At 38.9% G+C, this 12737-nt stretch overlaps 1 protein-coding gene across 3 annotated transcripts in view; it reads left to right on the top strand.

Annotated features, from left to right (window-relative positions):
- The window catches only part of PTPN4 (protein tyrosine phosphatase non-receptor type 4), a 122699-nt gene that overhangs the window by 58814 nt on the left and 51148 nt on the right, over positions 1-12737 (top strand). For 2 of the 3 annotated variants that reach the window (XM_064157622.1, XM_064157603.1), the window contains 5 exons: positions 80-115; positions 2101-2221; positions 3326-3413; positions 4611-4699; positions 12134-12197. In XM_064157622.1, the coding sequence (XP_064013692.1) occupies positions 80-115; positions 2101-2221; positions 3326-3413; positions 4611-4699; positions 12134-12197 (398 nt within the window). The remainder of the gene's footprint in view (positions 1-79; positions 116-2100; positions 2222-3325; positions 3414-4610; positions 4700-12133; positions 12198-12737) is intronic. The other variant, XM_064157613.1, reaches the window with a different exon arrangement.

Genomic DNA, 12737 nt, shown 5'->3' with positions numbered 1-12737 from the left:
CTACATTGTGATGTTTGTGGATGTGCTGCTACATTTCTCATGATTAAGGAAATACGGTTGGTTGTTTTTTCTTCCCCAGCACATTTTGCTGAATTGGATACGGAAAAAAATACTGGTAATGCTCTTTGTCTTCCTTCTTTAGACCCCATTCAATCAAAAACCCCCAAAAAAACCTATGTGCATTTTTCTGTATCATCAAGTGTGGAGTTGTTTGTGTGTGTTTTGGTTTTTTTATTGTTTTTAATTCTTGAAGATGATACTGTAGCCTTTTTTTTTAGACACTTAATCATTTTTAGCATACAAGTAGATGTGGAAAAGGGAATTCTGATTGTATTGGATAAAAAGTTCCAATACCTATGTTGTCAGTTTTAAGTAAATAAGTCTTCAAGACTGAGATTTATTCTTCTTTCTCTCCTCGTTTTGTTTCATAAACTGAAATTGTTCAGTGATAAAAAACTCAGTCAACCAACCAGAAACAGTTGATTCTTGAAATTCAAGATTGTCATAAATTCAATTCCAAAAGGCAGCCCTGACATAGTAATCTATAATGCGTATTTGGGTTTTTGCCTACTATTAAAGATGCTTACCTATGCAATATAGTAATACCTATATTTTATGCATACCCAAAAAATGGTTTCCATGTTAATTGTTTAAGGGGAAAAAACTTACAGTAATGTTAATGCACTGTTTTTTGCATCATTTTGATAAATGGTCAGCTTTTCCAGGTCAATCTATAGAGCAGTTTCCCTTAAAATTCTCAGACTGCAGTCACTTGAGAAAAAGATATGTGCTGTGAGTCCTGCCATGCCATGGGGCTTTCCCTTAGAAGACATGAATTATGTGATAATGAAGCAAGTACTATGAAAAGATTATAACACTCAAGTTTTTAGAATGCAACATAGTTTTGTTTAGTTTGTTTGTCCCCAAGTATTATAGAAGTGGTATACTCTCTGCATTGTAGTTACATTTATTTATGAGATTCCATCCCACTTAAGTTCTTCAGTGAGCAGACATCTCTGTAGTGATTTTCTGTGCATCTCTATTACAAGACTCTTGAGTTTTGCTCTTGAGATTCTTTATTAATACAGATAAAGGGCAGATGTAGATGTTAGTGCTGTATTCTCTGTAATGGATTTGAAGACATGCATTCTGTTACACCACCTTGTCCCATTTTCCAATTCTGTAATTAATTAGAAGATCTGTTTCTGGCAATTCATGTGCCCTAAACTTCTTTTGTACCTTCTCTTCCCTTGCTTATCCTCCTTTTCCATGAGGACCTTTAGCCTTCTTGTCTTGTCTTGTTGTGCCCTATAAAAGCATCAGTAGGCTTGCCCAGGACCCCAAGTTGTGCTGTGTTGCTGTGTGCTTTGACGCTTTCACGTGACGTTACTTATTTAGCACTCTAGATCTATTACATGGGTTGCAGATATCTAATGCTGAAATTGTTGGATTATGCCTAGCTTCAAAACCTGTATTTTTAGCAAATGTTGTTTGTGTATGTTTCATTCTGAAAGTGTGATTTTAATTTATTTATTAGAATTCTAAGAAAGCATTTCAAAATTATTTAAATGTACTTTTTAGTAGTTTCAACTAAAGCCATTTCAGTGTAGGTGTTTGCATCTTTTTTCCCTATGTACTTTTTTAATGCTGAATATGTCTTGGTACAGAATGAGTTGGTGATTTTTTTTGCACATCTTAATCAGTAGCAGTTTTAGTGTTAAAAATATGTATGTTGTTTGAGCATATGCAAACAAGTGAAGGTATAATAAAACCAGAAAAAAAAATAATCACATAACTTAAAGTGATTTATTTGGTGCTAGTCATTATGACAGTGTTTATGAATTAATTTGTTTTGAAATTAAATACTTCATCAACTTCCTTCATCAGTATCTATTCAAAGCTCTATTTATATGATCTCTGTGATATTCACTGAGATGGGACTGTTTATTCACAAGGGAAAAGGGGAGTTCAGATGTCTTCTCTATTTTTGTTTGCTGTAGATCTTGAAGTGTATGGGAGCAGACTCTTATGAATTTGGGGGCATTGCACAATGCCTAGTACATCAGTGATAAACAATAACTTCTCTTTTTAATATTTTAGCCGAGCTGGGAGACTACAACCATTCAGAAAACTTGCCAGGCTACCTCTCAGACTATTCTTTCATCCCTAGCCAGCCTCAAGACTTTGAAAAAGAAATAGCAAAATTACATCAGCAGCACATGTAAGGATTTACAGCAGAAGATATTGACTGACTTTGTCAAATTCTGACTGCTGGTGCTGTGCTATTATATACAAAATAATTTGTCTAAAAGGTTTCTGGGTTTGGGGTTTTTTTTGTTACTTGGTTTGTTGTTTTCAGTTTGTGGGTTTTTTGGTTGTTTTTAAGAGTATTCTTAATGTGATTTTTTTAGGTAGATTGTATGTATGATAAGCACCATTGATATTCTGCACAGATAAAATACCTATGACAGAATGATAAGGAAAATAAGTGAAAGAAAGAACATGTTAAAGATACACACAAATACTGTTTGCAGTGTATTACATAGGATGTTAACTTGGCGGGCTTTTCAGAATGTCCTGTGCCTAATTTTGTTTTCTTGGTGTTCTCACCAATAAACAAGAGTTACTTTAGAAGTAACAAAGTCGTTTTGTTCAGTATCTGCATTTTACTGTGTTCAAGTCTGTGACCTTTAAAGAGGAAAAAGCAGAAGCAACAGAAAATATTTTTTCCTTTTTTTTCCCTGTATGTAACTTTGTGGTACTTTCTCAGTAATGGTTCCTTGGCATTTTAGGACTTAAGTGCTTTCTGCTATAACTTATGTTTTGCTAAATTTAATTGTATTTACAGATGCATTTGCTTAAATGAGTCAGGTTGTTGGCTTTAGAAACTACAAAAGGCTATATTACGCTTCAATCAATAGCTTAACAAATTCTGTTAGTTAGGGTAAAGAAGTTAAAGTGAGTTAATGGTAATTAAAGCCTTAAGGGTAAGCCTTGGAAAGAATTTGCTGTTATTAATACAAAACAAAGGAATAGAAAATGATATCTGGATTCTAGAGCTCTACAGACATGTAAATTATGATAGTGCCTTAGAAATAAAACTACAAGTTTCCAAGCTGTGTCACAATCTCTTGACAAGACTTAGTCCATGTGGAAGCACAAGGCTTTTTGTGTTAAAATGTAGATGTGTTTGTGGTGAGAAAGGAAAGTCAGATTTTAGTCTGGGGGTAGAAGAGGTAAATCGAAAGCACTTTTTGTTTGAGCTCACTAGGGAGTGTGATTTGGAGATTGTTAGAATGTTTCTGATTTAGCTTCTTCCTTCCAGAGGGCTGTCTCCTGCAGAAGCAGAGTTCAATTATCTCAATACAGCACGTACCTTAGAACTTTATGGAGTTGAATTGCACTATGCAAGGGTAAGTTTGGATGAACTAGTATTGTAGTGTAAAAATTGATTCCTCTGAGATGTGTGGAAAAATAAATATTTATGGTGCACCTTCCTGGTTGCTGCTTACAAGATGGAAAAAAAACATAACAAGAGAAAAAAGCCAACCAGTATTATCTTACCAGGTGCCTAGATGTGATTTACCCATTTCAGTAGCCAGTATTTTGTTCTAGTAGGAGTATTTCTTTACCTCAGCTTGATCTTTGTTGTACAGGTATTACTGATCTGAATCTGACATGTAGTACTGATTCACCAGTCCACTTGGATACCGATGGATAAGAAAAATGTACTTGCTAAAAGTGCTTTTGAAATTTAAGAATCTGCTAGCTTTGAAAAATATTTAATATGGTTTGATTTGGAACCACATTATGAATCGTTAGCATTATATAGTATCACCTCTTAATGTCAACTGAACGTACTGTAATTGAATATAATGTCAGTTTTTATCTGGCAAAGCAAGTAGCTCGAGGTCTTGACTCCATCTTACTCTGTCAGTGCAATGTTACCATTTTTGCAAAGCCCCTAGATGTAATTGTTTCTAGTGACTAAGATGCCTTTGGCTTTAAATATTCTTGTCCTGCTCCTTGAGGTTAGAGAAACTTGCAATAGAAATTGAGATGTACCCAACTTCACTGCTGTCTGTTTCCTGCTGTTGTAGTGCACGTGTAGAGAGATCTATAGTAGGTCTTTAATTAGAGTGCAAAGATATTTCAGAGAAAATGTGCTATTTAAAAATGATTTGGTTATTATTTGGTGTGGAATCTCTCCACTCTGTCCTGAGATGGCAATTTCCTTTCAGGTAGGAATTTAAGTTGTTGGTTGTTTTTAGTGCAGCAAACATCAAGCCAGTCTGCAAGTACTGTTGTTCATAATAAACTGCTAGAATCATATGCTACATTGTGTTATTACTTTGAAGTTGGCAGAAGAGAGAATTAACTTAATGAAGTAAGATTCTCTTATAGGTTGTGAAGAAGTTGGACTGAGCATTCAGGCATGTCCTGAATACAAGTGAATAATTTAATTCTTGTCTTACTAAAGCATGTTTCCTTCCATGTTAATTTGTTCATCTATTTTACTATGATATTTGTATATTTAGAAATAGAGATGAATATATGTGAGGCTTTAAAGATATTTTTGTGTCTTAAATAATTTTATCTTCTCTTTAAAGGATCAGAGTAACAATGAAATAATGATTGGAGTGATGTCAGGTGGAATACTAATTTTTAAGAACAGAGTACGAATTAACACCTTTCTGTGGTAAGGACAACTGTTTAAGCTTATGTTTTTGTTTGGTATTTCAGAACATAATTTCACCACTACCAGTATTATATGTTTTTAAAAATACTGAATCTTAGTTGTAGCATATAAAATTAAATGATTTCTCTCACGCTATGCTATGGGAAATTTTACACTGGATTTTTGTTCTGTTGTGCCTCCTGAGCTGTTAAATAATTGTGGTGTAAAATATTTTATTTTTAATTCAGGAATTTGTAAGCATATTTTATAGCCAGGGCAGTATTATGGTCTAGCTTCCAGTCTTTAAAGATACAATCAAACTTAGAAATATTAACCTGGAGAGTTGCTCTTACCTTTTTTGTCACATACAACTTCATTTTGCTGTGTTAAATTTAGTGTACGTATGCCATTTTGAACACAATTGAGGTGGAGCATTCAGGACACTGTAACTTCTGCATCCATCATGATAAATATTTATTGCAGAAATGCTGTCCTGTCTTTCTCCTCTTAAGTTTTTTAAGCTGTTTTGTAAACATGGATTTGCTTCATTAAATATGTAACTACTGTACTGGTCAGTCAGACTTGCCTTTGTCATAGTGATGTTCTAAAAAGGATAGACTTTATGTGGAAAGAGTTTGGAACTGTTAGAACCATTTCTGGGTTAAGGCTGCTTTTATAAGAGTCATGCTGTAATAATTAGAAAGGTTCAGGCTACTTTTACTGCTGTGATTTTGGGGAAAACAGTAATAGTAGAAATAGGTTCTGTAAAACACACTGGTAAATTACTGGGTATGTATGGTGTAAGTCACTATTAAGCTAAGTGTCCCTGCTGAAAGCTAGAGGTTTCTGAGAGATCTGCTTCATATTATTTGCATACCAGGGATGCTGATGTAAATTCTTTGTGTGATTTTTGTATGTCTGTAATTACCTAAACAGTCCTCCTTTGTATACACCATATTAGCTGACATCAAGGATATTAATTTCTTCCTGTGAAAACTATAGTACTGACATGATTGGTCTTTACAAGAAAATAAAAAGAACCACCTCCACGTCCCATTTCATCCAATTACCAGCCTTATTTTGCTATGAGTAAAATTCAGAAATGTCAGTTCTCACAGTGTAGCTTAGCAGTACACCTGTTAGCTTTCCTTTTTATCCATAGTTATGTAGTGGCTCCAGTAGCTCCAGTACTGATACTTTTTACTTTTGGTTACCACTTATTGTTGCTCTTGTGCAACTGAAGCTGTGTAATGTCTTCCTAGTCTTTTGTTGCTACAGTGAATATTTAGATAGCCCTTTGCAGTACACTTGAGGTGAATTTTGAGACAAGTGAGAGGATAAACATATGTATTTGTATGGGAAGAGTAAAGCTTCAACTGTATTGCTCAGGGAATCAAGCAAAATGTCTTTGCCCTCTCCCTCTTAATGTTACATCTAAATTACATATAATGACCTTATGATCATAGGAAGAAATGAAACAGGAGTGAGACAAGGCAAGAATAAGGCATAACAAAGGAAACCACCTTTTATCCACTGTGTCCTAACTTGATTTTCCTGTATTATGAGGAGTTCCACTTGTTGCCAAACTGTGGTTGTCTTATTACTCCTTAAACCACTGGAGGCTGCCTCAAGATCACCTGCCCTTGTTCTTGTGGGTGACTTTAACCTGCCAGACATCTGCTGGGACTTAAATACTGCAGTGAAGAGGCAATCTAGAAGGTTTCTAGAGTGTATGGAGGACAAATTCTTTTCTCAGCTGTTACATGAGCCTACCAGGGGTGCAGCCCTTCTTGACCTGCTGCTCACAAATAGAGAGGGGCTGGTAGGGGATGTGGTGGTCGGAGGCTGCCTGGGGTCCAGTGACCATGAAATTACAGAGTTTTCATTATATAGTGAAACCAGGAGGGGCATCAACTAAACCTCCACACTGGACTTCCGAAGGGCAGACTTCAGCCTATTTAAGGAACTAACTCAGAAAGTTCCTTGGGAAAAAGCCCTTAAAAACAAAAGGTTCCAGGAAGGTTGGACCTACTTCAAGAAAGAACTCCTGAAGGCGCAGGAGCAGCTGTGCCATTGTACTGGAAGAGGAGACAGAGAGGGAGGCAGCCAGACTAGATGGGTAAGGAGCTGCTAAAGGAATTAAAGGTAAAAAGGAGAGTGTGTTGCCTTCAGGAAAAAAAGTGAGGTATCCCAGGAAGAGTTCAAGGATATTGCTAGGTCTTGTAGGGAAAAAATCAGAGAGGCAAAAGCCCATTTAGAAATTAGGCTGCCCACTGCTGTCAAGGAGAATAAAAAATGTTTCTATAAATATATGAATGGCAAGAGAAGGGGTAAGGACAATCTCCACTCCTTATAAGATAGAGAGGGGAATATAGTGACAAAGGATGAGGAAAAGGCAGAGGTACTTAACACCTTCTTTGCCTCAATCTTCAATAGTGGGACAGGTTGTCTCCAGGACAACTGGACTCCTGAAGTGGCAGGTGGAGTCAGAGACCAGTATAGTCCCCCTATAATCCATGAGGAAGAAGTAAGGGACTTGCTGAGCCACTTGGATCCTCACAAGTCCATGGGATTGGATGGGATCCATCCTAGGGTGCTGAGAGAGCTGGCAGTTGAGCTGGCCAAGCCACTCTTCATCATTTATCAACAGTCCTGGCTCACTGGAGAGGTCCCCAAAGATTGGAAACTGCCAGTGTGATGCCCATCCACAAGAAGGGCCAGAAGGAGGAACTGGAGAACTACAGACCTGTGAGCCTGACCTCAGTGCCAGGCAAGATCACGGAACAGGTCGTCTTGAGTGCCATCACAAAGCACCTACAGGATGACCAAGGGATCAGGCCCAGCCAGCATGGGTTTAAGAAGGGCAGGTCCTGCCTGATCAACCTTATCTCCATTTATGATCAGGTTACCTTCCTGGTGAATGTGGGGCAGGCTGTGGGTGGAGTCTACTTGGACTTCAGCAAAGCCTTTGACACTGTCTGCCACAAGAAGCTCCTAGCCAAGCTGGCAGCTCATGGCTTGGACAGATTCACTCTAATATGGGTCAAGAACTGTCTGGAGGGCTGAGTCCAGAGTGGTGGTGGATGGTGCCACATCCAGTTGGCAGCCAGTCACTAGTGGTGTTCCCCAAGGATCAGTGCTGAGCCCAGTCCTTTGTTCATGATCTGGATGAGTTTACAGATGACACCAAGGTAGGAGCAGGTGTTGATCTGTTGGAAGGTAGGAGAACACTGCAGAGGGACCTAGACAGGCTGGATGGGTGGGCAGAGGCCAATAAGATGAGATTTAACAAGGCCAAGTGCAGGGTTCTGCACTTTGACCACAACAATGCCAAGCAGTGCTACAGGCTGGGGACAGAGTGGCTGGAGAGCAGCCAGGAAGAAAGACTTGGAGGTGCTAGTAGGTAGTATCTGAAGATGAGCCAGCAGTGTGCTCAGGTAGCCAAGAGAGCCAATGGCATCCTAGCCTGTATCAGGAACGGTGTGGCAAACAGAACAAGGGAGGTTATTCTTCCCCTGTATTCAACACTGGTCAGGCCACACCTTGAGTACTGTGTCCCATTCTGAGCTCCTCAATTCAAGAGAGATGTTGAGGTGCTGGAAGGTGTCCAGAGAAGGGCGACAAAGCTGGTGAAAGGCCTGGAACACAAACCCTGTGAGGCTGAGGGAGCTGGGGTTGTTTAGCCTGGAGAAGAGGAGGCCCAGGGGTGACAACTACAGGAAGGGAGGTTGTAGACAGGTGGGGTTGGTCTCTTCTCCCAGTCAACCAGCAATAGAACAAGGGGACACAGTCTCCAAGTTGTGCCAGGGGAGACATAGGCTGGATGTTAGGAGGAAGTTCTTCACAGAGAGAGTGATTTCCCATTGGAATGGGCTGCCCAGAGAGGTAGTGGAGTTGTCCCTGGAGGTGTTGAAGAAAAGCCTGGATGAGGCACTTAGTGCCATGGTCTAGTTGATTAGACAGAGCTGAGTGATAGGTTGTACTAGATGATCTTGGAGGTCTCTTCCGTCCTGTTTGATTCTATGATTCTGAGCTGCCAGGCATAGAGACCTGGGAATCCAGGGAGTACATTTTGCCCTTGAAGATGAAAAAAGAGCATGGAGTACTGCAGCTGCACTTGGGATTTTCTGGGTTTATTCCTGAATGGCTAGGTGGTACATCTGTGTTCCTTCTTTGTCATCTAATTCTACTTTTGCATCCTGTACATTTCCTTTTGTCTTTGAGCTCAGTCAGCAGTCCTGAGTTCACCCAAGTTGCCCTTCTCCAGGGCTAGCATGGTTTCTAGCACAGGACTGTTCTGCATTGAGAAGATGGTCTTTTAAGATTGGCCACCTCTTCTCGGTCACTTCCAGGGGATTTTGCCTACCGTAGTTCTGAGCAAGCTGGACTTTGTTCTCCTGAACTTTGGAGTGATTTATTCTGCATCTTTCCTCATTTTGTCTTCGCAACCCATAGCTCCTGGAACCAAATTTATCTGACTGCTAAATCTGGGCAATTTTCCCTTGTTTGTGAATTGTGCTGCCAAATGTATCTTGTGCTGTCTACAACTACCTGAAGGGTGGTTGTGGGCAGGAGGAGGTTGCTCTCTTCTCTCAGGTGGCCTGCGCCAGAATGAGAGGATACAGCCTCAGGCTGCGCCAGGGGAGATTTAGGCTCGAGGTGAGGAGAAAGTTCTTCACTGAGAGAGTCATTGGACACTGGAATGGGCTGCCCAGGGAGGTGGTGGAGTCGCCGTCCCTGGAGCTGTTCAAGGCAAGGTTGGACGTGGCACTTGGTGCCATGGTCTAGCCTTCATCTCTGTGGTAAAGGGTTGGACTTGATGATCTGTGAGGTCTCTTCCAACCCTGATAATACTGTGATACTGTGATCTTCAATAGCTGACCAATAAAGAACCTGTGTCAAAGAAGTCTGGGAAGAGATTTAAGTAAGCATAATATCAAAGCTAATATTCACAGAATCTTTTCATGCCATTAGAGACAGAAACTCGTTCAACAAATTAGGACATTCAAGTTGGGATCCTGCTCTGAATAATACCCTGGAGAAAAATGTCTCCATTTGATTTAGTTAGGAAGATGATTTCTATGTATAGATATCTATCTTAGGTGTCTGTTAATGTTTTGCTTGTTGTCCATCCTAGTTTAGAAGGTTTTTTATTCAGTAAGATGATTAATATGCAAGTGGTAATATCAGTCACTGTTGAACTCTCTATATAATCTTCATAAATATATGCAATCTTAAAAATAGTGCTACTGTCTTAACTGATGTGGGTTTTTTAGGGGGTTGATTTTTTTGTATATTTTGTGTGGGTTTTTTGTTTGTTTGTTTTGGTCTGGTTTGATTTGGCCTTTTTTTCTTATAGCTTTGCCAAGCCAATATAATAACTTGAACCACAGGGACCATCAGAGGTGACAGTTGAAATTAGTAACAGTGCTCTGTGTGATAGGTTGATGGCACCTCCTGAAGAGTTTGAGGTGTAATTTCCAATAAGTTAACTGAGTGACCCAAGTTCTCTCTTGCTTTGAGTTTTATAACAGTTGTCAGGGAAATCTTAAAATCATTTCATTTGGAAAAGGCCTCTAAGATCATCAGGTCCAACTGTCAACCTGATACCACCATGCTCAGTGTCCCAGTGTGCCCTGTGTACGGTTTTTGATCACTTCCAGAGATGGTGACTCCAGCACTTCCCTGGGCAGCCCATTCCAATGTCTGACCACTCTTTCAGTAAAGAAATGTTTGCTAATATACAATCTAAACCTTTCCTGGAACAATTAGAGATAATTTTCTCTCACTGTGTTGCTTTCTACCTGGGAGACTGACTCCCACCTCACTACAGCTTTCTTCATGTAGCTGTAGAGGTCAGTAAGGCCTTCTCTCAACCTCCTCTCCTCTGAACTGAACAGTTCCAGTTTTCTCAGCTGCTCTACATAGGACTTGTTCTCCAAACCTTTCAGCAGCTTTGCCACTCTTTTCTGGACACACTCTAGCGCCTCAATATCTTTCTTGCAGTGAGGGGCCCAAAACTGAGGGCAGTTTTTAAGGTATGGCCTCACCAGTGCCAGGTACAGGGGCATGATAATTCCCTACTTCTGCTGACCGCACTGTTCCTGATACGGGCCAGGATGCTGTTGGCCTTCACTGGCCACCTGAGCACGCTGCTGGCTTGTCCCATCTTCTTTGAGACAGCATGTGAACTCAGTGTTCCACAGTTTGCAGTATCATCAGTTTTTCCTTTTTAAACTCACAGAGATTACTATATTCTTTCTTGTTACAATTGTAACATTGCTTTTATTCTTGACCAAAGTAATACTCCTGTATTTAGTAAAGGATGTGCACTATCCTAATACAGCGTTTCTTTGAAAAGGTACTGTGATGGTTTGGGTGTTCCCTACCCCCCCTCTTTAGAAATTACCCAGACTAGTCTCAGCCGGCTCTGGGAATATAAATGAAGCTATTTATTTACAGCAGTAGGATATACAAGCAGATATTTACAGTATATACAGTTATATACAGAAATTTACAAGGTAAAAGGTAATATAGAAACACAACTCCCCTCCTAGAAACCTCAACCACCCCTGCACCTTCCCCCCTGCCCCTCTCAACCTTACCCCAGTCCTAAAGAAGAATAGAGGTTCGGCCAAAAGGTTAAGAAGCAAAGGGGATTAGGCCAAATGGAAGGTGAGGTTAGGGAGTAAGATGTTGCTCAGTCAGCAGCCCAAGCGAGAGTGAGAGAAAAAAATGGTGAGAGTGTTATCTAGTGTTTTCATTTCTTCTTCCCAAACTCCTTAGTGAGACTTCTGAGGGAAGCAGACATCACCATTGTTTTCCTTTCACAGCCTGTAAGCTAGTTCTTCTCACCAAAACATTCTAGCCTGCTTCAAACTAGCACAGGTATATAAATGTGAAAGCCTGCCTGTTGCCATTTAGCGTAACTGGCATGGCATGACCATGCAACGTGCCATGGAATTTTTCCCTGTCCTGTGATATTTTAAGTATTTTTCCCTTGTGGTGTAAGGATTTTTTTTTTAATGGCAAATGCTTATGTCCATGCTTATATCTTGTCTTAGTTACTTTATTAAAACAAGGTCTGCATGTATTTAAAGACATGTAAGAACATAGAAATCTTTCAGGAATCTGAAAGTCAAAATATTTTTTCATGTTCTAAGCAGTCTCAGAAAAGAGAGCATCTGGTTGGAATGACCTGTGGGTAGAATAGCTCTTCGGACTTTGGAACTGTGAAAAGATACTTAAATTAGCAACCGCCTTGAGTTTAGGATGGGAACAAGTAAATTTAATAGATAAATATATGGCTCATAAATTTCCAATTACACAAGCTATTTCATGGAAATTAAATTAAGTCTGTTTTCCTTATTAAATATTTTTTAGTATGTTTTTAAGGCTTTAACCATGATTCAGCATGTGAAATATTTAAATATTGTGATTTTATTTTTCATTTAGGTTGAAGATTGTAAAAATTTCTTTTAAGTGCAAACAGTTTTTTATTCAACTTAGAAAAGAATTGGTGAGTACTATCTTAAATTCTGTCTCAAACAGTAGGAGTAATGAAATTTGTCCATACTGAAGTCTGTGTGATATTATCTTGATTCTTGCCTTTATCTGCACTTGAGAGATCAGTTTCACAAACATTTTGGCTATTTCCATTCTCTAATAGGGCATTATAGTGCTTTATAAGACTATTTTTCATGCTATTTAGCTTACATTTCAAATACATGTAGATTTACCTCTGTATGCAGGAAATGTAACTTGCTTATATAAGAAAACTTGTGAAAAGATTGAAAGTAAATAATAAAAAAAAGAAGTTTCACAAGAAACCAAATGAAAAGCAATGCTTAATACTGCTTCAGTTTTATGTGTACTTGCATGTACGTGATTGAAATGTGCTAATTTGTGTTACTCAGATTTAGTAGTAATAAAAGTTGGCCTTACTGTTTGTATTTCAACACAGGAGATAAGAATATTTTTTTCAGTTTTAAATTACATACACTAATTGATTTGCTTCTAAATTTGTTGAGGAAAAAGTTGAAGTTCTCTGTGAAGAATG

The sequence above is a fragment of the Pogoniulus pusillus genome, chromosome 2, assembly GCF_015220805.1.
Source record: "Pogoniulus pusillus isolate bPogPus1 chromosome 2, bPogPus1.pri, whole genome shotgun sequence".
NCBI lineage: Eukaryota > Metazoa > Chordata > Aves > Piciformes > Lybiidae > Pogoniulus > Pogoniulus pusillus.
This window is presented reverse-complemented; position numbering and strand designations above follow the sequence as displayed.